Below are 25,182 nucleotides of genomic sequence, written 5' to 3' on the forward strand. Positions count from 1 at the left end.
ATATTCAGCAGGAACTTCTTATGTTTCAGTTTGTGCCCATTGCCCTTGTCCTGTTGCTGGGCACCACTGAAAAGAGCCTGGCCCCAAAGGATCCTTTTCAAACGATCTTTAGTAAAATGGTCATTAGGGCTCTTCAGTACAGAGACAACTCCACCATTTCGGCAAGCAGCTTGTATGAGCTGTGCTGTTCTTCCTGCATTGAGTGGAGTGGGTTATACCAATAGGTGCTTAAGCCTTCTCACAGGTGGTGCAACATAGCCTGTGCTCATTTCAGATATGCATGTATAGCAATATAGACACCTCTTTAATCCAGCATTTTGGGCAGCCAGTGATGCCGGCAGCTTCATCCTTGCATTGAGTCCCACAGTCAGGGTGGGGCAATGCAGCCTAGAGCTCCCAAAGGGCAGGACATTCAGCAAGCACGGTGTGTAAAAGAAAATGCTGTAATATTCAATTATTTCAGAGATCTAAGAAGTTTTCTTAACACAAATCTACTTAGAAATTAAAACATAGGGTTCTGGGCCTGGACTGTGTGGTGTGGGTTTCTGCAGCAGCTATTGTTATGGGACCCCAGTCTGCATCAGAACTTGCAAATTAATATGACTAACTTCTCACTTGTCTGGCAGGTTTCTCATAGAAGTGATACCTTTTAGTGTGACAAAAGGCAAAAGGGTCCTTTTCTGAAAGCTCCCCAGAATTATCAGGTTGGTCAGTTTTTTCTTCACCCGTTACAATGATGCACATTCAGAACTTTCCAGAAAAGGCTGGAGAAACTGATAGTGTCCTCTTCAAGCATTTGCAGTCACTGCCATTAATTAATTTTTCAAAGGCTTTGTCACATATACATGGTTACTCGTTGCACAGAGGTAATTTTTAAAATACATTAAAAACACGGTGTTTGCTACCTTCTAGCCCTCTGGGGGTGTGATTGCTTTCATGTGAAACAGTGCCCATCCCTGTAGTCAGTCATTGCCTACTTCTGGTCACCCCCTGTTCAGAAGCCAGTGAGTTTTTCCCCCTGAGGTTCATAACAGAGTGAAAAAGGAAGATCAGAAAGAACACTAGCTCACACAGGGCATTTGACACGTCATCCAAAAAAGCTGTTGTCTTTCCCACCCGCCTCGCAACCAGCGCTGACCCAAGGCTGCAAACTCTGCTGGCGTGCAGCAGCCAAGGGCTTGGCTCCCTACCAGCCTGGAGCAGCCACTGCACAGGCTGGATCACCTTTAGTGAAACCCTTTTTTTGTACCGGTAAGGGGCGCCTCCCAGGGCCACCAGTAGCAGCTTTCGTAAGTGCTGCAGAGAGCCCCTTGAGTGGCCGCTGCTGGAAGGTTGCGTACAGCCTGCCCGGGGGGCAGCCTCCTTGTCGGGAGGTGGCCCATGTACATTGGGGTTGGGGGGAAAGCTCGACCGGTGGTGTTTTCAAGCTCAAGGAACCAAAAGTTCAAGCAGGGGAAGGAATTGGTGTGGAGATACTCAGCAAGTGTTTTTTTTCTCACCGGAAAGAGATCTAAGCACAGTTGTGGTGGAGCAGCGTGGAGATCCAGGTGCTTTGCTGATGGTACAAACATCAGCATGCATTTCCCACTCTGGAGATTTCAGCCTAAATTTAAAGGCTGTGCAACTGCCTGACTGCAGGAAAACAGTGATTCAGTTTGAGTTGTCAGCAGTAGATGACAACATGCAGAGACTCTGTGCTTAAGCTTTCAAATGACCCTTGGGTGCAAACCTGCAAAAGGCATTGCTGGGCCCGTGATGCCCCAAAAGGCACAGCGAGGGTTTACAGTTGCCAGCCGTGGATCACGGGTTTGTGCCACTGGTAAATGGGATATTATTCGTAAATGGGACAAAGGGGTAAATACCGCTACACTGCTTTACAAGCCAGGTTTTTAATGGCTATTTCCTAAGGTGGCTGTTTTCATGGCTTGTAAGCATTTCATAAACGTTTCTGAAATCATTCCCGTGATGCTGATATGAGGTTGGTAGGTCTCTTCCTCCAGCATGTTGCAGGTGGGGATAAAGGAGGCAAAGAGCAATTAAAGTCTCTTCTGAGAAAAGACAGAGCGGTTCATTACCTGCTTTTATTGCCTCTGTCGTTATGGGTCTCCAGGTTCAATTAGAGCCTCCCATTGCCGCTGCAGTACATTAATGACAGAACGACTTGCCTCAGGTTTTTATTTGGGTGGGAGGCAAATCTGCAAGGCACTGCTGCAATTTGGATTTCAGTTTCCAGGCTGGCAGCTCCTTCATGACACCTCAGCCTGTGGTGGGGCCAGGGAGCCCTCCCCCAGCACCGCTGGGTCCCACATCAGCCTCCTCCCCTACACAGAGAGCCAAGTTAGCCCGGGCTGTGATCTAGCGCTGCTGCAGTCCCAGCTTAGCAAGCTTCTTCAAAGGAAACTTTTTTCGTGTTGTCCCCCATGAAGAAATGAGGGGGAAGGAGGAGTGGGAAGAAGGAAAGCCTGGAAGGCCTTCTGTTTTTTCCCCCATTCCCCATCATATCCACTGAAAGTCTCCTCATGGCCAGCCTGTGCTAGCAGCTAGCTGTTTCGCTGAAAGCATCCCAGCAATAAATCTGTCAGCAAAGCTGGGATTCCTCCCTTCTAAATTTATCTTTCTGCACAGTAAATATATACAGCTGAGCTGATCGCTCTCACACTCTTATATAGTCAGGGGAGAAAAGTAGATATTTTTAGACTCAGGTTAATCTCCTCCTAAAGCAGATGACTAAAATAGGTCAGCTGGTGGTTGTAGATAAGATGTTTTACTGGTGGACAAGGAAAATAAGTCCCGTGAGCACCTTTGGGCCTGGGTCTCTGTGACTGGAAGGGGCCGGTTCTCAAAGAGGGAACAAACGCCCACATACTGTGGCAGACAGGAGGCGAAATGGCAGTGCCCTGGTGAGCAGCTGCTCGCCTCAGAGAGGGTCCTCGTGCCCATCACTGAGGCTGGGCAGGCTGAACCGACAGCCTCGGGAGGTTCTTAAACACCAGGCTGTACTCCCCGGTAGGAGTTTATAACTCAGCTTCTGAGTTCTAGATGACTGCACCTCAGGTGTAGGGAATAAATTCTAGTGATTGAAATCTCAGAGCAGTATTAAATAATATTTCAGCCTGCTGTCTCTACATACCTATTGATTACATGTTCGCACAGTATTATTAATGCAGCATTACTACTGAAATTTGTAAATGTCTTCATTAAGGGACTGGTTTCAGAAACAGAGGTGTGTATTTAGTTCTTCAAGTAGTCTCAATCACTCTTGGCTGGTTTCAGGTCAGTGAAGATGCTTTGAATGGTAAGCTCAGCAGATAGGCTAACTATGATGGGTGGGTTCCTGGTGCCACGCAAGTTGGTGGGAAGAACATCTGTTGATTACCGGGAGGTCACGGTTTCATTCTGTGGTGTTAGATGTGGCCAAAAATACCACATTTGTGAAGGCATCCGCCACAACAAGATCACATGGAGTATTTTCTAAAATTCACTCTGCATTTCTCAAAAGAAACTCCTCAAAGTGATACTCCTGGAGAGCTGATCGCATTAGCTTTGCTGATATTATGCAGCAGCTTGCAAAATGAGTGCACCACTGCAATCAAGATTGCTTAGAGAGTAAGGTACTATGCAAAGTGAGTAATGGTGTCAGTCACACTTTGGAGGATACTTTTGTTTGCCTTGCAAAAAGTAAATTAAATCTCTAACATCTTTCTCATGACCATGCTGTTTTTTCTAATGAAGCAGTTAATATAGCTGCCTAATATTGTGATTGCAAATTCAAAGTTCATTAAATACTAGTACATAGCTCAAACTGGTCCACTGATTTGGAGTTACCATATACCTGGCCTACAAAGACCAGCATAGGGTCAGGAAGGTCCCACGATATTTCAAATTTTTATGTCATCCCAGCACATCCTACTGCCCCGTTGCTCTAAGTCTTCTTGCAGCAGATATTTATATTGGCTGTAACAGGAAAAAAGAAAGCATCAGAGGCTGGAATACCAGATTTTGACCAGTTCCATATGAAAAGCAATTGTGTAGCGACCATTAAAATGTGGTGTAATATCAATTTTCAGATTAGTTCTAGATCAAGACAGTGAGCACTAAATCTGAAAATAAAGCAAGAAGTTGTGTTATAAATATTGACTGCAACAAGAGGAAGAAATGGGAAGAAGCAAAAGAAGGCAGGCATCACCTGCTCCCTAACGTTAGCTCCCAGATGAAAGCAGGGACTTTGGGAAGATGACCTGGTGCTCCCTCATACCTTGGAGCACCTGAATGTGTGACAGACCCGCAGAGGACCCTGTTTAGTCACCCCTTTCAGTCAACCCGTGGCAGGCATCCCACAACGACGGGTGGCACAGTTTAGCTGTCTACACCTGTGTGTCTGTTGCCACTTGAGGTGCTGCCCCAAAATGAAAACTTTTTCTTTGCTGTTTTTTTTTCCTCCTTTTCTGAGTGGAGCCTGAGGACCTGCCACCCCAGAACACACAGCTCAGTTTGGTGTGCCATGCCTGGTTTTTAATCTAGGCTCCTGTATTGTCAGATTTCATAGCAAGGACTCAGTCCTAGTTGCAGCCCCAGTGCTTAGGGAATAGCTGCGCTACTCTGATTGCTCCCCTGTGGCCACATGGACGAGCAGGATGGAGCAGGGAAGAGCTGATGCTGTCACCAGTGGTACTGCTTACATGGTGGCAAACACGCACACCTCTTTAAGGGTCATTGCTCAAATTGCTGTGCTGTCTCCACAATCATCCTTGAGAGACATTCTGTATTACTCTGCACAGCTCCTAGCTCAGGGCTCATAAGTGGTGCAATAGCATCCTGTGAGTGACTGAATTATCAGGACAACTGTTCATTAGTATTCAAGTTACATTCGTCATTGATATGACCGTGATTTAGTGTACCAGCTTGCAAATAGTCAATTTATTGTATTAAAGCAGTCAGCAGCCTTGCCTAGGCTAATCATGAATCACACATCCAAAATCACAAAGTTGCTTTCAGGCAAAATCATAAGGGTGGGGGTTTTTTTCCCTTTGCTTTATATTTTTGAGCTCTAAGGTGGGTCACGTTTAGAGTTTTCCCCTATGAATTGGAACTTCTAAAATTAAGCAGGGCCTTCCACCTGTTTGGAAAGCTGAAGAAAATGGCTTTTACAAGATTATGTGTCTCAAAATGAATTTTACAGGCTGGAGCGTGTCCAACGAAGGGCAATGAAGCTGGTGAAGGGTCTGGAGCACAAATCTTATGAGGAGCAGCTGAGGGAACTGGGGTTGTTTAGCCTGGAGAAAAGGAGGCTCAGAGGAGACTTTGTCAAACTCCACAACTACCTGAAAGGAGGTTGTAGGCAGGTGGGTGTCAGTCTCATCTTCTAGGAAACAAGCAATAGGACAGAAGGAAACGGCCTCCAGTTGTACCAGGGGAGGTTTAAATTGGATATTAATACAAATTTCTTCACTAAAAGGCTTGTCAAGCATTGGAAAAGGCTGCCCAGAGAGATGGTTGAGTCACCATCTCTGGAGGTATTTATAAGATGTGTAGATGTGGCTCTTAGGGACATGGTTTAGTGGTGGCCTTAGCAGTGCTAGGTTTATGGTTGGACTTGATGATCTTAAAGGTCCTTTCCAGCCTAAATGATTCTATAATTCTATGTCTCACCACCTTGTGGGTACAGTCTGTGCTTCCATTTCATTTCCAAGCCATAGACACTTCTATCACATTTCTATTCCCACCTTTTCCTGAGGTGACTCATAAATTACATTCTGAAACAGAGTAATTTGGTTCTAATTTAGGACTTTATATTTTTTAGTAATGATCAGTATAGCATATTAGTGTTGCTTAGTAATGAAGTCACTTGAGACCTCTCTGGCACATTTTCAGAACATCCTATTCTATTCCCTGTGGAATGTGACAATAAGATCGAATGAAACTGTGTATCAGGAAAACATATAAAATACTGTCTACATTATTGAATTATATTTTCATTATAAATTGAGGAAGGACAGAAACAATCATTTCAGTAAGACTGAACTTACCACTGCACATTTCACAGCCAGTTGTGTCCTATTATATTTTGTCATTGGTTTTCACACAAGAATTGTTCCAAGTCCATGAATAATTCCCTCCCTGGACGTCCTCCATTGCCATATCTAGATGATACTGTGCCATTCCAAAAAAGTTTCATTCTGAGCATTTCCTTTCTACTCACATCTGGAGCACTGTGGCCCATTCTGAGCAACTCAGTACAAGAAATACATGGATTTTGTGGAGCAAGACCACTGCAGGGCCATAAAGATCATTTAAGGACTGGAGCATCTCTGCTATGAGGAGAGACGGAGAGCTGGGGCTGTTCAGCCTGGAGAAGAGAAGGCTCAGAGAGACCTAATCCACCTGTATAAATAACTGATGGGAGGGAATGAAGAAGGGTGAACCAGGCTCTGCTCAGTGGTGCCCGCTGACAGAACAAGAGGCAGTGGGCATAGGTTAGCAAATATTAAATTTCATCTGAACACAAGAAAACATGTTTTTACTGTGAGGGTGACCAAGCACTGAACAGGTTGGCTAGAGAGGCTGTGAAGTCTCCATCTGTGGAAATATTCAAAAACTGCTGGGCACGATCCTGGAAAACCTGCTTTCAGTGTCCCTGCCTGAGCAGGGGGTGGGACTGGACGATCTCCAGAGGTGCCCTCCAGCCCCAGCCGTTCTGTGTGATGTGAATTCATAACACCATATAGTTATACACGTTACACTTCTTGTCTATGGCATGTATTTAAAATCATGCATCCTGTTTATCCATATGCTGTAAGCTCATGCCAGTTAAAATGATCAGTCTTGATTCTGATGATTTCAGGTCTCTAAAGTAATTTCCATGATCCTCAAATTCTCCCAAAACCAGCAGAATTCCTCACAATATGACAAAGTCTTCATTTTAGGCTCTTAATCATTGAATATGTGAATATATTTCTCTTAATATTAAAATTGCTGGTTTACTTTAATGACTTACTGTTATAAAAAACTACTTCCCCCTAGACCCAGTCCATGCATATTTAGTACCATGTCTTGTTATTTTTATATATTAAAATACATTTTTACTAGATCTTTTTTCCACTAGGTCTTCCTACAGACTGATTTCATTTGTACATGGATTCATTCTTACCAACTCAATTTAATGGGAAATTCCAATTACAGAGCTCAAATCTGCCCTCAGCTGCATAGGCACAACCACTGACGGATGCTTTGTAATGGGTTAAAAAGTATTCACAGAAAAATCACAAGACACCCAACGTGACTCTTAGAATTCAAGGTGGTACATGATGGCTTAGTAGCAGCACTGTTTTACTGTCTGCAGAAGTCTTTGAGAGGTTGTAGATGGGGTTCTCTATTGAGTTGTCTAACAGCCTCTAAGTGAGTCAAATACATTAATGAATAGATAGAAAGATATTTGTATGTGTATTCAGATTGTGATTAGAGCTTCTAAAAGAACTGACAGTTTATGTACATCTTTCACAATCAACAGGCTTTGATGGGGATTAACAATACTCCCAAGCTTAGGCAGTCTGATGATCCTGTGGCGTGTACTAAATATCATGACGATAAAGGCCAAGAATGTAGCTGCACAATTATCATGAATAAAATAGAAAATAAGCCAAAAGTCATCTTTCTAAAGTATCTCTTCAATTCAGCCTCCGACTGGCATCATGCTGAAAGAAAAGTTCTAGCCATGGTTTGTGGATCAACAGTTTAATTGTGGAATGCAACTCAAGCACGCAGGGTGGGCACCCATACTCACAGATCCCCTATTTCACGGTTCCCTTCACCTGATTACTCAGGCTTCTATGGCCTCCCGTCAGGTCTGTCAAAGGGTTTGGGGGCATGTTTTGGAAAGGGAGTATTTTTTTCCTAAATTGTTTTATGCCCTGTCATGCAAATATGAAAATTTACTGGCACCAGTGGTGATTTTTCTTCATGGGTTGTAGCTTCAAAAAAACAGTCCTAGAAATACATCTGGGTCCCGTGGACTCAAAATTGGGACTGAGCCATCCACATTTATGTTTATTTTACTTAAGGAGCCAAGAAACACTTCTTTTTTCCTCCTTTTTTTTCTTTTTTCTTTTCCCCAGAGTTTATTCCAATATGGAGGCGAAAGAAAGCCGAGAAGGGAGAGTGTCTGTCAGTAGCCACAGGTCCCTGTGGGTGGGAGCAGTGGCAGGAGAAGGCTCCCTGCTTGTGGGCTGCTTTTCAAGTGTATGGGAGGATGCTGCACTGCTCACACTTTTTCATTCGCAAACAAAAACAGGGCACCCCTCAGTGCCAAGGCAAATGGCAGAGATCCTCCAGGTCTTACTAACTGGCTGCTCTGCTTTGTCAGGCTTTGTTTTAACGTATTCCCTTCCTTTGGCTGTGGTCGTCCCCTGCTCTCTGTTCACCAGCGTAAGAAAAACCATGTCGTGCTTTCCTTGCCAGACATACAAATGCAGGAAGAGTGTGGGAGAAGAGCAGGGGAGATCTTTGCCATTTTTATATTGTGTGTGTGTGTTGAATATTAGAATGTAGGAAAATGGATCTGCTCATCAATAAACAGATATGAGAAGAAATTACTTATTTCATCCTTCTGGTAGGTGATAAGCCTGCAGCCATTTATCAAACATCCACTGGAAATAAATGTCTGTTGTCATTTTTTCACTTTTAATAACATTATACCTCTCTGTAATTTTAGGTGCTCATCTCAACTGCTACCGTGTTTTTTTGGTTGATTGTTTTTTTTTCTTTTTGAAAGAATGAGCTTAGGAGAGAGAGAATAATTTAAAGAGGCTTTCCCCTTTCTTTGGCAAGCCAGCAAAATGAATATAAAGAAATTATTTGTATCCATAAAAACAGAATAAGCCCACTTGCTTAAAGTAGAATAAACACTAAGCAGTCTCACTTGGATTTTCAGTGGCTTTGAATCCAAGTTCGCTTTTACAGCAGCACCAGAGGCATTCTCCCAGCTTGCTAACCCAAAACCTCTACTACAATTTTCTGTCACCCTTTGGGAGACTCCTTGTTCCCACCCTGTGTGCCATGTAGAGGAGATAAGGGCCACCATCCCTTATCTGCAGTAAACCTTTCTCATAACTTTAGAAAGCAGGTGCTGAAGCTCCTCAGTCCTTCAGCAAGCACAGCTGGTAGGCAACCTCTTGGAAGCTTTGCTTATGTGGAAGAGGGTTTTTTACACAATTGGTATGACGGTGCATAATACCATCTCTTCATTAGCACCTGCTCTACCCCAATAGCAAAATGACATTATTCTAGACTACTCTCACACTTTCAGCTTTCAGTATGGCTGTGCCTAATTATACTGCAGCAGAGCTGGAGCTTTTGGTAGTCAAGTTTGGGATAACTGGAGTTTGAGGCTCCTGGGAAGATGTGGCAAAAAGTTTGCAGCAGGAGGACCTGCTGCAAATACACAGGTTTATCTACCTGGAGGTTTATCTAGGTGACCAGAAAGGAGGTGGCCAGTGGTTCAGCTGCCACACCAAGGTGCATGAGGTGGCTTCTTCCTCTCAGAGCTGTAAGTTTCTCTCAAGGGTGCATATGGACTGAGGGGGTGGCTGTATCTTTTTACATTTGCATTCATGTTTTGACATTTTCTCCATTCTCCTCTTTCTCCCAAGGAGGCTTAGACACACAGAGCCTGGCCTAGAGTGAGGAAATGAGGCACTAAGCCAAAAATGTTTTAAAAAGCTTTTTAAAACACAGACCATGTTTTCTTACATTTACATGGAAGATAGGTGAGGATCATACCATATATATGATCTATCGCAATAGAATATCTCTAGAACAGGGTAAATTCATCCTATTCCTAATGTGACTGACTTCTGAGGGGAGGAAAAATCACTGCAGGTTGCATCTGTTAGAGTTGGGCTCTGCAGGGACACATCTGTTTACCCTCCTGTGTCTTAAAGCCCTGGCTAAAACCATCCTTCTCCTGCACAAGAACCTCTTCTAGCTAGGCTATTCTCCCTTCTCCTATAGAATCTCTGCTCCTGATCAAGCAGTGGCATGCCTCTCTGTCTTGTAGCCTTGCAACAGACATTCTCCTGTGAGAGAGGACCTGCAGGCTGGAGTCCTCCTTCCAGGCAGGGACTGGCCTCAAGCTCTGCTCTTGCCTGCCTGAGGGCTCTCTCTTCTCACCTGGGATGGGGACCTTCCCTGCCATGGTTTCAAAAGAAAGCATCCTCAGAAAGTATTGCTTGGGCATACTTGTAAGATCTGGGTGGATTTTTGGCACCTTCTGGCCTCTGCCTGAATTACAGATATTTTTTTCACAGGGGCAGGGGCTGGGCATCTCCGGAGTAGGAGCCTCCGACCCTGTACTGGTGCATGTGTTTAAGTACCCAGTAAAGGCGGCAATCCAAAGCCGAGGCACGGATTTATTTTAGAACCTCTGCCAGAGGCTAGGCAGAGCAGAGAACCAAATAATCTAAATACTTGTTAAGCCTTACAGGTCTATGTTCCCATGTGGTTGCAATTTCAGTGGAATTTGATTACAGTGCTCTCACCAGGAGTCTAGTCGGGTTGGCTTATTGTGTCATTGGCAGGAAACAGGACAAACCCAATTATCCCATTGCCTGGGATCCTTGCAGTAACAGGGAACTGCTGAGGTCGGATACATTTGGATCATCCTAACAAGAAGTCCAAAGCTTTTTCTTCCCCCCCCCGGTGTAGGAAGTAACATAGGTAAAACCCAGATTCTCTGACAATCCCAAATCTGCCTACACAAATCCAACATTCACTGGGGGTATTGACACATGAACAACATATACCAGATAAGCATTTAAAAAGGAGGGCTTTCTGCAGCACCTTTTTAAATGGACCCATCTCCTCCTACTTGTCCTCTCCAGATCTGGCTTTGGAATTATTGGTAAACTTGTAATCATCTCTGAGATGAGAAAGTACCTCAGCTCTAAAGGAAAGGTGAAAATCTTTCACTTTTTTGCTATGCAAATATTTTGAAATACAGAAAACATTCCTTCTTAGCCTTTCAAAGTGGATCGTGAGATGTAATTACAGTAATTTTACTGCATAGCTACCAATATAAGCACATGGAAGGCGTGTGGGCAGTCCTGCATGGTTAACAAGGGATGGAGAATTTGTACATCCTCAACTTCCAAACCCTGGATCAACTCCAGCCCTGAATACAGCAGCAACTCTCAGATATGTGACAAAAAAGATATCTTCCCATCATTATCTTTTTAGTGATAGTCGTCCGTATTTTTTTTCTCAGAAGGTTATCCACTGTTTGATTACTGCCCCCCAGTTGGGAAATTGTGTCCTGTTCTTTATCTGAATCTGCCTGAAACCATCTTTCAGGCACTGAATTTTGCTTTTACTTTAGTCAGTAGTACAAGAAATTCACCGTGGTTGTAATTTCTGTATGCAAGTATCTGTACTCAGCACTTGAGTCATGTCTCAGCTTCTTGTCTGTGAGCTCCTTAAGCTTCAAATCATGGCTTGATTTCCAGTCCTTGGAGATACTTGTGCTCCTCTTTTGAACCCTCTCCCCTCTCTCTCTTCATTATTTCTATAGCTTTTCTGAGGTGTGGACAACAATGTACAAACAGCCATAAATGGTCAGACAAAAGGTGTATCTAGCCTAGTGTCCTGCCTCTGTCAGCACTTCCCATAGATGCCACAGGAAGGTTAATAACAGGAAAACAAGGTGCTGCTTTCTTCCCTGCTACCTGCTCCAGCATCCAAGTGTTCTGCAGCTCATTGTGCTACACACATATGCTCTTAACCTGAACTGGGACCACTTCCCATTTTCTGCTTGACATTCCTAGTTGTATGGGTCCAGGGACCACCATAACATATTTCTTGCTTCCAACTCCACCTGCTTTTCACCTCCTATTTGGAGAGTAAGCCTTGCCTGCTTTCCCGAGATTTCAGTCCAATGGACCCCAGCCTACTGTAAGATGCCTGCAGTAATGTCACCTGAAAGCTTTCAGTGATCGAGGTGTTCTAAAAAGCATAAGAGCTACTTAAGTTAAATAAAATATATTTAAATTTATAGTAAGCTCCTGGATTTTCTGAGACTATCTGCGAAGTAAGCTCAAAAAATAAAACCAGCATTGACTATCTCAGTAAAAGAAAACTAAGATTCCCTTATAACAGCATAATTACTCCAGGTGTTAGGGCATTAAAAATAACAGCGATGTTATAGAGGAAGGAATGAGTTGGCAGTACTGTCACCACCTTTATTTCCTAGGACTTCCAAATGAACGTAGAGAAATCTTAAAACATTTGCATTTCCAGGTGTGGAGGTGTTTCTGCACCACCACTGATTTGCTCTGCTATGCAGAGCCCCCCGCCCTCCTGCTCTCCTGCATGCAGTCTCACTCACCCCTGAATCCTGCCTCTGCTCCTCAGCATCACAGGCACAGGCAGACACATCCCAGCTTCCTTTACCTACAGCCACCGCCCGCATGCAAGACCTATCCCTTCATCCGCACGTTCATAACACAAGGTCAGCGCGTGCGCACCGTACCCCACACTTGCACATGGCATCACTTACTATTTTATTCTGGAGATGGGATGAGACATAGAGGGTCTCCGTTGTCCGGGCACTTAAGGTGCCCAAGTCCTTTTGAGGGGGGATTTCAGCAAAACGCATTTTGCAGCTTGCTGGGGTTTAGGAGCTGCCAGCAAGGTGAATATAGGTCTGAGCTGCTCTTTCTCAAATCGAGTGGTTGTGATGGATTATATTTATACCTCCACTGTTCCAGCCTTTGACAAACCTTCCCACACATCTGTTACATTAGAAAGCTTCAACCTAATATTTTTTGAGCTGGGCATATGGGAACATGATTATATCATCTTTATTTGTTTTTCTCCATTCACTCTCACTCCTCCATTCTTCCCTCTCCCCACTGTTTATCATTTAAAGATCCACTAAAATATTACACTGTGTTTTTTACTCATCACCGTCTTTTTTCCCCCCTTGTTGACAGATGCTTACCCTAATTCTGAAGTCATCTATGTGTGGACTAATAGCACCACAACCTCTGTGGTGGTGGCCGAAGATGGCTCACGACTTAACCAGTACCACCTGATGGGACAAACTGTAGGAACTGAAAACATCAGTACCAGTACAGGTAGGGATAATATTTCCATCCCGTGGTTGCCGATAGCTGGAGCAGGAGGGTTGATCCACAAGCTCCGGTTATTTTGTAAGGAGGTTAGGGAAACATCTGTGGGATGCAGGGTGCTTGAGAGATCCTGTGCAGGTTCCTGACCACTTAGCAGACATGCTGAAACACTGAGAGGCTTATATGCTGGTTCTTACACACGTTGCAACGGGTGAAGGTGCATCCAAGCTCCTGCTATTTAACGGGAGCACTGGAGAAGCTGCACACAACTTCTTGGTGACCACCTTTGCTGAAGCTGCCAGAGCTGTTGCTGGCTTATTTCCCTATGGGAGGAACCATCCCGGGAGGCAAACACCACCCACACATTTGATCCGTTTCAATCATCGCTTTAAAGTGATTTGCTTGATGAAACCACAGCGGGGGAGGGAGCAGAGGGCAAGTGGGGGTTGTGGCATGGCTTTGCAGCGTGTCCAGGGGACCACGTGGCTGGAGAGGAGGTGCAAACCCCGAGGATTCCCATTTCCTCCCGGGCTGCAAGCATAGGCGCCAGATGTGGCAGCATTAGGGAGGCAAAGAAGCTTTAATCCCAGGCCAGGCACCCACGTGAGCCATGCCGTCCTGCTTCTTAAGGCTCCCACGCAAGGGCAGCCCTGGGCGTGCATTGGTGGGGGGACTCCTGGGGGGGTCGAGGCTGGGACAGGGATCACGTGGGCTCAGCAGGATGGGGGCTTAACCAGGTTACACAATGCACTTGTCTGGGGAGCATTAGTGGCATCCAGCCTGCTGTGAAGGGAAGGGGGATTTCCACCGCACTGGTTGTACAGGGCTTGGGGTGGGGAAAGGGGGCAGCCAGCGGCAGCACAACTGGGAGCGATTCCTGCTGGCAAAGCACGACAGAGGCTTCTGGTGATGTGCTGTGTCCCTGGTGAAAAAAGATGGGCTCCAAGCTGAAGGCAGGATTGTAGAGGACAAGGTATAGATTGAGTTGGGAACCTGTTACTGTCCGCAGGAAATGTAGGAGATGTGAAAACAGGTATACGTACACTTGCACACAAAGTTAGCCGGACCAAAACATGAAGGCGCATAAAGCTTTCTGCTTAAACTGTCCAAACATGGCAAATAAAGAGGGGGCAGCTGAGCTTGCCACATACTCTCCAAACAGGACACAAAGTGAGGGAAGCCTTGCCTCGAGCGGAACAGGGGAGCCACTAAACATGACCACCACCTCCATCCTACAGAGCTTCACCCCCTCCCTTGCCCATTTCAGGAGACACAAAGCTGTTGCTAAAGCAAAGATACCTAAAGTCTAGAGAAATGTATAGACAGAGCAGCCACCACTGCAAAGAAAAAGGACGAGTATGCTATCTCCTCCTATTAAAGAGCAAAGGCGCTTTTTTCCTTACCAGTTTACCATCATAGCGGCGTTGTTTTCTGCAATGAACGGCAGCTCGCCTCTTGCCTTCAGTGTTGCCAAGAAAAAGATCCAGAGGATGTACTGGAGCATCTCCTACAAGCTCGTCCTGCTCCTTAGAGCATGAAAACCATCCAGCCCAGGCAGTGAGTGCTCCAGCGTGTCCACTCCAGGCCACTTCCAGTTTGCAGCTTTGCCTGTGAAAGCTCCTTGTGCTCCTCAGCCCAAGGAAACAGGGGACTCTTCAGACAAATCCCAAAGTTTCTGCCCAGTAACCTCCTCCCTCCTGTATCTTAAGATTTAGGCTAATAAATGCTTGTTTTCCAATGTCAAGATTTTATATTAATGTCCCGGGTTACATCTGGGCTGGCTGGATTCTGATTGCAGGCTGGATCACAAAGAGCAGGACACAGATTGTAACCAGGGATTAGCAAAATACAAAAATCCGATTTTGCACAGGGAAAGCATCAGTCAGCAATGGATTTTCTGGACTTCATCAAGCTCGTAGGAGGCCAGTAATCAGGGTTACTCATGAACGGCTAAGGCATTTCTTCCTCCTATTGAATTGTTGAACATGAAAAAGAAAAACCAAATAGCTGTTGCACATATCCAAATGCTTGGATCTTTTGTGGGTTTTTTGACACACAAGTCAAACTACACAGCCCTTGCAGCTGCATCGGCAAAATGTTTGCATCTGCCATACAACATTTATGCTCTTCTTTCTAGCAGACATTTTTTTTCAATATGGAAATGCTGGACCTGCTGGATCCCTTGGGATTCTCCTGATTTTGTAGGCAAGTCACTAAGATTGGCTGTCTTCTCAGAAAAAAGCCATCCTGGCACTCCCAATTCACCAGCCAGTCTTGAAATCGGGAACATTTTAGCCATGCCACATAAAATAGCTCTGACATATGACCCCTGGGGTTTTGCTGGTGGTTTTTTTTGTGCTAACATCCCCTAATGTCACTCCCCCAAAAGAGAAGATGTTTGACTACTCACATTGCTTCCAACAGGCCTAACATCTGTTATGCCCTGGTGGTGCAAGTGAAAACAATCACATATGGGATTTGGGTCCAAGTGGATCTTGCTGCTTTCTGCAAATGATTGCCCAGTTCTGTTTCCCATACCCAGAATCTCTCACTGCTAACTTAGGATCTACAGTGCCACAAAACCAAACAAAAACCCACTCTTTTATTTTCTGCCAGCTGGAGCCTGAGCTTTGAAATATCCAAAGCCTACATAATAAAAGAAGCATTCAACCCTTCATTTTGCACCAAATAATTCTGATTTTTCCTTGAGATTAATTTTTCCCCTGCATCACTATAAAATTCATACAGGCATTTCTTGTGGGCCAAAATATTCTGGATGCCATGGTCAGGGATGTGGCATTACAGACCTGTCAGGATCTTTCCAGAACAGCGGTTGACAGACCTGAGTCCAGGTATATCCAGTAAACAAACAAGCTTGGGAACTGGTGCAGCCTCATTAAAATACTCTATTGACTCCCAGCATAATGGCAATGGAAGAATGCATGTAAAAGCCTGGAAAATTTGTAAGCATGATCTCCAGAACTCCATCATCTAGATACCAAAAAAATACTGTAGCAGCTTTTAAAGCATAAAAATACCTTAAGACCAGCAGCAGCACGGTAGCGTAGCTCTATGAAGAAATGCAGCCATTCCTCCTCTGGGGCTTTTCATTAGTGCTAAATTTGTTATCAAAATTGTTTCGTGCAGTGATGAGTAGACCCCATCAGGAACAGGATTCTTTTTTAATTGTTACATAAACCAATGATAAAAATTCTCTTGTTCAAGAAAGCTTGTGGTCTAAGGGTAAACAGTGGCCTTACAGAAGTAAAAGGGAGGTTTGCCGCTGCAGTAGAGCCTGTATAAACAAAAGGCCAACTCAGGCAGATGTTTGCTTTACTTTAAGCAGTGCTCCTAGGTCATTAAAAAAGCTGTGGGGGTTTCATAAGCCCTAGGTCTGCTGGAGGAAGCATTCCTAGTGTAGGCATTTTTGAAAGGGACAGCATGGGAAATCAGAGAAGGTATCAGTTGGAAGAAGAGCAAGTACAAAATCAAGGTGATATCATTATTTCAGTGCAGATGAGAGCTTTGATAGGTTAAAGAAATTCATAAGGCAAAAGTCAGCTGTGGAGAGCCATCAAAATGTAGGCATTCATTTTCTGCATTTTAAAAAGGAAATAAGGGGGTCCTGTTGCTCTGCTGAAGCTGTTTACTTTTTTTTTATTCCAGCTCCAACAGCATATGTCAAAATCAATAATGCATACCGTCACTCCTTAGCAAGCAGGGAAACTGTGACTCAAACACATCCCGGTGCAGTAGCAACTCAGAAACAGATTACAGGCACATAGACCCTGCTGCTCCTGGCATATTTGATGAGCAATCCACAAACTAAATGCTCCTGAATAAAGAGCAAGTGGGGTTCCTTCCAAGACCACAGCATGTTCAGTATCCCTGCTTCAAAGTTACACTAAATGGAAAGGAATTAGATGTTGCTTCACAGGGATTTTGTCCCCAGTTTCACAGCATTCCCTGTCCATCTCCACATCCCTCCTCAGGGGACTGTTTCACCAGAAAATCAGACTCCAGGAGAAAGTCATAAAGATTGAGGCAGGCTGTCAGGTAAGGTATTTCTGTGCTGTTCCAGTCTCTGACTAAAATCCTCAGCACAACGAGCTCTGCAAAACTTAATTCAGAATAACAGAGCTTCTTTAGCATAGCATATCAGTGCAGCTGTACCTGCAAAAGCCCTTTCACTCTAGACCTGTTCTCCGCTAATTAGCCATATTGTCACTTAGAAATAATCTGCCAGATCTAACAGCTTAGCAATGCTGGCCACAGCTCAACGCGGGCTACTCACTCAAGGCAGAACCAGCCTGTGATATATTTTCCTTTTGTCGCTGGTCTATAGAAACTTAACAGTCAAGTCTTGCAACAGAGATTATAGCTATATTTGTTTTGTTCTTGGAGGACGATATATATTTCAGAACAGGCATTACTCTGATTCATCAGTACCCAGCCGAATGATGCATTTAAATTAATTTGGTATCAATGTGAGTGGAGATCTGTTAGGGCTTGAAGGGTTTGGGTTTTTTTTATTCTTACATTTTGTTTTTACTCTTATTTTTCCTAGGCAAATAGTAGCCTGGTTTTAGCTAGCAAGATTTTGGCTTTGAGGAGCAGTTACCATCAATGAATAGTCTTCAGTAACAACTATATGGTTTTCCAGGAACAGCCTGAGAGAACCAGTTAAGTTTTGATTTTTTTATGAAACATTAGGGAACGTGACAGCTGGTCTGTCGATTTTGGAGTGCATTTTTTTAGGCTTTTATTGAAATTCGGAGAACCTGACAAAAGACAGATTAAGGCAATGCTGTGAATTTGGCATATAAAAAAGACATGAAATTTAGCACTGCTGTGGCAGCTTTCAGTGAATTCTCCATGCAGGCAGTATGATATTCAGATATTCATTGCTCAAGTGAACAAGGCATGGCACAATGTCTATCCAGAAACAGATTAAAGTGTACCAAATTCTAGGTAAACTGCATGTACTAGAGGGATTATTTTTTTTTTTTTTTCTGGAGGAGCAATCTGATGGGTTTGGGTGCTCAGATCAGTAAGACATCCCAGGATCCATGTGCAAAGTTGCAGGTTTTGCAGCACTGACACTGGGACAGGCAGTCCCTCAAGTGCAGTACAGAAGTGTCTCGATCCCTTCTCATTGTTGAAGAATGATGGCTTGACAGTAACAGTTGCCCTAATGAGGTTAAGTCCTGCTGCTAAATCAGGTTTCTAAGAGTAGGTGGCCTTAACTGTTTGTAGGACTGAGTAAAAAATGGGCAGGACTGAGGCAGTGACGGCAACCCAGGTTTTTTAAGCCTGTGAATGTCAAGACAACCCAGGTGGCATAAAAGGAGTGAAGCTTTTCAGTGCAGTAGGAGTAGTCAGTCATTGCATTGCCTTTTGCTTTTGGGGAATGAATGTGAAGTCTAACAGGATCTAGCAGCACCTCTCTCTCAAGCTCTGGTTTTCCACAACGGAGAAATCCAGACATTTTTAATGAATGAAATTAAGAACGGCTGAATGATATCTTCAAATTGGGGGGGGGGGGGGTGTGTGTGTGTGTCTCTGTGTGTGTGGAGCTGGCCTGCTTAAGTCCCTAAATCAGTAAGCCTCCCTTATTTTACCCACATGCACATTTTTCTCCTCCTAGGTGAATATACTATTATGACAGCCCATTTTCATCTGAAAAGAAAAATTGGTTATTTTGTCATCCAGACATACCTTCCTTGCATTATGACTGTGATCTTATCGCAAGTGTCGTTTTGGCTAAACAGAGAATCTGTCCCTGCTAGGACTGTCTTTGGTGAGTATCACACTTTCTCCCAGCATGCAGGAAGGATCGGTCTGGCTTGTGGAAGTGATTTGCTGTAACAAAACCACAGTGCACTAATGCTTTTTTCTGCTTGAGGTATTCTAGATGTTCGCTTGTTCTCTTCCAGTTTAAAGTCAAACTTCATTTAAAGACACTGTCTGGGCTTTTTTGGTAGTTATTATAGAAATTGGTCAAGAATCAATTATACTAATATTAAGGACAGAAGACAAAAGAACTGGATTGGTGTGATTTGTGGTTTGGGTTGGGTTGGTTTTTTTTCACTTGGGTGAAATACTGGATGGCTTACAACAAGAAAACATCCATAATATTGTATTTAGTGTATACTCAAGCTAAGCATTTGAAACAGATTTCACTTTGAGACATTTTGTTTATCTCTGTTTTAAGATGTTTATCTTGGAAAACCATGTAGAGGTTAATTAGTGACAATTATCTCTATTACCATCAAACAAATCAATATGATTTTGCATTTAGAAAAAGCATATTTACTACAGAAGTTGTCATGGAAAAATCCTTTGGGGTGTCTTAAATTACTCAATTTATCACTAGAAGATTGCAGAAAATAAACATAGCCTTAAGTAAAGGTTGATGAAATACAGAATTTTCAGTAGATGAAAAATGAGGTGAGTGGGAGCAGTTTATTATGTAAAACTTTGTTCAGCTGTTGTTAAAAGAGTCATTCTTCTGAAGTCAGTCAGCAGCTTTGATCAAAAATCAGTTCATCAAGCTGTATGGGGAGAATACAGGTACCAGCATCGCTTTGCTGATTGGTGGTACCCATTCTAGGTTTACAAAGCTGTAACTGGGAGTTGGGTTTTGTCCTATTGGAAGAATCCTTCCACAGGTGGAAGTAGTGGCAGCTCAGTCACTTACTGGCCTATGGGAAAGGAGGAGCTACAGGCAAGGCAGTCAGTAACAGCCAACAATTTCATACATACAATCTTCATGTGAGAAAATAAAACCAGTAATCCCACTTGATTCTGACAGTTACTGCTAAATGGGTTGCTCACCGATTTTATGTACTATTATGTAAATAAATGTACTATTTAACAAGGGACACTCTATACATACTATGCATCAGTATACAGGGATAAAATGCCAGTAAGGCCTTGGTTTATGTAACAGCTGGGTTTGTGTTACCCTAAAAACACTTATTTAAATACACTATAACTTAACATAACCAGAACACCACAAAATTAAACATCTGAGGGTGGAGGCTTTCATTTTTTCTTGGAGAGTAATGTATCTTACTCTCCTGGACCGTAATATGGAAACAGACTGACTTCATGTGGCCACCTTAGGCATCCTGCTGAATTGCAGCCTGCTCATGGCTTCTTAGGGATCTTGTAAGGGCTACCAGACTCACCTCTTCCTCTTTTTCCCCCCTTCTTTATAGGAGTGACAACAGTCCTCACCATGACCACCTTAAGTATTAGTGCCCGTAACTCTTTGCCAAAAGTGGCCTACGCTACTGCCATGGACTGGTTTATAGCTGTCTGCTATGCCTTTGTATTTTCTGCATTGATTGAATTTGCAACAGTCAACTATTTCACCAAGAGGAGTTGGGCATGGGATGGCAAAAAAGCCCTGGAAGCTGCTAAAATCAAGGTGCTTACCTCACATTTTTTAAACACATAAAAAGCAGGGACTCAACATAGTTCAAATAACTGAACGGACAATTTTCAGCTTCTTTGGGGAAAAGGTATTTAATTACCTCATGACATACTTTCACCTTCCTGTAGAGGAAAATTTGCAAGGAGATATGCCTTCTTATCTTCACAGAGATAGAGTATCAGTCTCCACCATCTATATGAAGAGGGCTATTTCCAGAAGGATGGAGGGAATTGAGTACACACAGCATTTCAGTGACCAAACTTCTGATAACAGCAGACATAAACTATGAAACATATCTCTGCAGAATACTCCCTATGCACTCTTTCAGATAAATGACAAAGCTCACACTGAACTCCATGAGTCAGGGTCCCATCACAGTATCCCCAAGAAAAAAAGACACAAAAGAGCGGTTCTGTGAAAACACGAAGTTTTGAGTTTCATGCTGAAATGAAAGTTTTGGAATAAGTCTGATTCTTAGCAAATGATGGCCTAGAGAGAGCTCAGACCTGCAGGCACCCCAAAGGAACAATACAGAGAGGGCAAGCTGGCAGGGGCAATGAGCCCAGCCACACTCGTTGCTGCAGCCAGGAGAGTGAGGTTCACATCTTGGCAGCTGTCCGTGGGGCAGCAACCTCTGCAGGTGCAGGACCACATCGCCTTGACAAAAGAGGCTGCTAATGCACACACCAGGTAGGATCCAGGTCAGGACAGTCACTTAGTTTTCTCTGGCATTGGGGAAAGTTTAACATGAGTAAGGGATATAAAGTCAAGACAGGAACAGCTGTTTGGTAGTCAAAGTCGCATAGGCAACAGGCATCTGTTGGCATGATTGATTATGGTACTTAGATTTTTGGGTTAGTGTCTTGAGAATGTGTTTCCACTTTCTGTTCCCACAGTCTAATGTTTTGTTCTGTACACTGCAGAAAAAAGAGCGTCAATTGCTGGGAAATAAATCAACTCATACTTACAGCACTGGGAAGATGACCCCCGCGCCAAACATGCCAAAGGACTCAGGCCCATCTGTCATCTCAAACACTGCATCTGCTCCAGCGAAGCCTGCAGAAGAAAAGCCTGCTGAAAGCAAAAAGACTTACAACAGCATCAGTAAGATTGACAAAATGTCCCGGATAATTTTTCCAGTGCTGTTTGGAACTTTTAACTTAGTTTACTGGGCCACATATTTGAATAGGGAGCCTGTTATCAAAGGTGCCAGTTCTCCAAAATAAACTGAAGGACTCTAAAGCCACATGAGCCATACTTACAAAGCAGGCGCTACCAAGGAAATTTGAGATCCAGACAACTTTCTACATTTGGGCAATATTCTTCAGGAAGTTTTTTGCATGTTTAATAATATGTACAAATAATATTGCCTTGATTGTTTCTACATGTAACCTCAGATGTTTCGGAGACAATTATATTACTTACAGCAACAGATCTTTATAAAAGATCAGAAGGCATTGAACATGGCTTCTTTGCTGCTGAGTATCTTGCATTGGTAGTTTACAAATGAAATAAGTTATATTTTTTAACTGTTCAAGTGTACTACATATCGTGGTTTTTATACTTCAGATGTACAGTCATACAAATATAGGCTTAACCTATATTTTACAGAAGAGCTCCACTATTGTCATCTGATAAGTTACTGAGTAACGCCAGTTGTAAATGTGCCAAATTATTAAGTATAGGTCTATGTTTGAGCACCTTTACTGGTTATAGGTAGTGCATTACTCCACAGTAAAACTGCTCAGCCCAATTTTCATTGGAAAATAATACAATGCACTGAATCCTAATGGGGCTATGTTAATTTTCACTGCTTGAGCTTCTAGCGTGCAGTGAAGTAACATAGGGAGCAGGATGCTACTTGTGTAAATAAAGGTGCTGGAATCTTGCCCTTAAAAGACAGTAAGTTTGTTTGGATTTTGCATTCCAAGGAATTTTCTTGAATGATTCTCAGTATTTATTCCAAAAATTAGAGATATACTGCATGAAATTAACATAGATTAGGAACATACCTGTGCAAATAAAACTTTTAACAACAGCAGTAGACATTTTTATTAGGGTAAAGTAAATGGTGTTTGGACATTTTCCCAGGAAGAAGATTGTGTTATATTATCAGAGATTAACAGTAAAGAATTATAGTAATTCTGCAATAATTATTGCTTGTTTCCCACAGTGAAAACCAATCAGCTGACACTAAGAAGTGTGATCAGAGAAAAAGATGTGCTTCATGACAGCAAGGTGTTTCAGTGACAATGTTGACAGAAAGGTCTTTGTACTGTCCATCTGAAACTTTTCTATAAAACGCCTTGCTGCTGCCAATGTGTTTTGCTTTCACAATGAATGAGAAAATGCAATCTGAGTTTTCAGCTCTTTCCTCCTTGGCATCTTTTCCTTGTTCCAGAAGCTTTTGTAATTTAATCTTAATGTTTAAATAAAAAATGCATTCAACATTTGATTGCAAAATGTCATTCTTATACTGGTTATCCTTTTAGAGAGACCAAAAAATCACCACAAGAGCCGGAAGGAGTAAATGAAAAGCACACATCATGCACTCGGTCACATGTGTGAGCATGACACATCCTCACTGTTGCCCAGAAAGGTATATACTGAGGGAAGACAGTGAATCGAGATGTTTCAGAATTAGGTGCTATCTTGCTATGAAGCATCAACCCCATGTGCTCTTTGGTACAGAGAGCAGAGCTCGTGCTTCACTTTAAGGTGAGGGTCTAGTCCGGGACTGGGGAGCTGTCTGGACTTCTTGTGTGTGTTCTCTTCATCCCCCTTCACTCCTAAACATTGCCAAGAAAAAAACTCACACTCCTATTCCTTTTTGCAGGTTTTTGTTTGATGCTGAGGAATTAGAAATTTGCAATTTCTCAGTGCCCACGGAGAAGCCACGGGACTGAGTGGGTGACTGGAAGCTGTTAAAGAGGAGCAAGGGAGGGGCATACCATCTATTAGTTACGGTGCTATCCTGAGCCAAGATGAGGATTTGGAGCTGTTTTCATGTAGGCTTCCCATATGGCTTTGAACAGCCACACACCTCTATGTTCATCATTTTTTTTGTTTTAAAAGTGAGATAATGGTATCTGAATGCAATAAATCTGGCCCTTTGGGGATTGAAAATAGTGAAAAATTGCAAAGCCCATTGGGAGGCGAAACTGTATGAAGTCCCATGGCTATTTCTTTTCTTGTATGCAGGTTATTTCCACAAAAAGGTTGGAGCCAACGAGACCTCCTGTTTTCTCGGTGAAGAGCACATAGCTTTGCCAAGCCCGACAGGGATGCAGTGAAGGGAACTGCAGACACAATGTACTGGGTGTCCCCAGTGATTCACTCACTGAGCACCTCTGAAACAGCTAAAACCACCCGGTGACTGGCAGAGGGGAGCAGATATTTCTGCATGTACAAGACAGACCCTCTCAGCTGAAGCATCTTCTGCCTCTTCCTGTGGCCATGGAGATGTACAATAAATGCCAGCTCCTGGAGGCTGAATATCCAGTCAGGGAGAGATGAGCCCAACGTGCTGTCAGGGCTAGCAAACAACAGTTCCTCTTAGTCAGGATGTGCACACCAGGGGAACTGTTCTAAATGTTTCATATGGGTGTGCATTCCTCCTGTGGCAAGGCAAAGTGACCATGAAATGAGTGGCATGGTAGGGTCTTGTTAATCACTGACGAAGACTGCCTGCAGCCCTATGGATGAGTGTTTGCTCACTGCCCTCGAGTCTTTTCCTGGGGTTGATGATAGGGCCTGCCATTGACATTCATCACAGGTTGGTATGTGCCAGGTAACACATCTGGACAAGGCGTCTTGCTCGATAGAAACCAGTTTACCAACAGCTTGCTATTTCTAGTCTCTCCAGAATAACAGATGAGACGTAACTCTAGCAACATCAGTGACATAGCATAATGCACCAAATTGATCTTACTCAAACAGGTGTCTGAGGATGATGGGTGGGCTGGTGAGGACCCACCAGAAAACAGTCCACTTGATTTGCCCTCTTTTTTTAATGCCATATGTAGACATGCTGTCATGTGGTTGGGAGGTATGTATAATGATACATAACTGTAAGCTCAATTCTCTTCCCAACCATTCTTGCAGCCTACAGGTGGCATAGGCTCAGGCTTTTTTATCACACATTATTATTTATGACAACGTAAATGATAAAGTTGTATTATTAACACTTCTTCCTCTCAGATATCAAACATTCAAGGTACATGAAAAACATGGTGGGTTTGGTTTGTTGGGGTTTTTTTCCCCCCCACAGGAAGTTTAGGTAGTTGTAGGGTTTTAAACTAAAACCAGTTATTGAACAATGATGTTCCAAAAATTAAGGAACTAATTGGACAGTCCTTGACCGAAACCAGGTTCTGTGGGTTCAGGTTCAATCTGGAGCATGGGACTTTTGCACAGTCTAAATAGATTGAAACTATATCAGGATCCTGAGACACGCTGATTGCTAGAAGCTGAAGGAGTACTTGGGAGGAATATCATATATATGTGCACTGTTCCTCTCATTCTTCCCAAAAGAACTCTGCTTCTGGCCATTTTCAGAGGAAGGTTACTGTACTATCCAGACCTTTGTCCTGACCCCATACAGCTACTCAGCAAATGTTCTGC

General features: G+C 43.4%; 2 protein-coding genes across 4 annotated transcripts in view; one reads left to right on the plus strand and one right to left on the minus strand.

The window, feature by feature from the left end:
- Positions 1-15,086, minus strand: part of GABRB3 (gamma-aminobutyric acid type A receptor subunit beta3) — a 200,015-nt gene extending 184,929 nt beyond the window's left edge. The window contains exon 1 of the mRNA XM_056329111.1: positions 14,522-15,086. Coding sequence (XP_056185086.1) covers positions 14,522-14,622 — 101 coding nt within the window. The 5' untranslated portion in view covers positions 14,623-15,086. The remainder of the gene's footprint in view (positions 1-14,521) is intronic.
- The window catches only part of GABRA5 (gamma-aminobutyric acid type A receptor subunit alpha5), a 60,022-nt gene extending 37,013 nt beyond the window's left edge, over positions 1-23,009 (plus strand). For 2 of the 3 annotated variants that reach the window (XM_056329116.1, XM_056329114.1), the window contains exons 8-11: positions 12,981-13,124; positions 18,766-18,918; positions 20,342-20,553; positions 21,483-23,009. In XM_056329116.1, the coding sequence (XP_056185091.1) occupies positions 12,981-13,124; positions 18,766-18,918; positions 20,342-20,553; positions 21,483-21,785 (812 nt within the window). In that variant the 3' untranslated portion in view covers positions 21,786-23,009. The remainder of the gene's footprint in view (positions 1-12,980; positions 13,125-18,765; positions 18,919-20,341; positions 20,554-21,482) is intronic. The other variant, XM_056329117.1, reaches the window with a different exon arrangement.
- The last annotated feature ends 2,173 nt before the right edge of the window (positions 23,010-25,182 follow it).

The sequence above is a fragment of the Falco biarmicus genome, chromosome 2 (assembly GCF_023638135.1).
Source record: "Falco biarmicus isolate bFalBia1 chromosome 2, bFalBia1.pri, whole genome shotgun sequence".
NCBI lineage: Eukaryota > Metazoa > Chordata > Aves > Falconiformes > Falconidae > Falco > Falco biarmicus.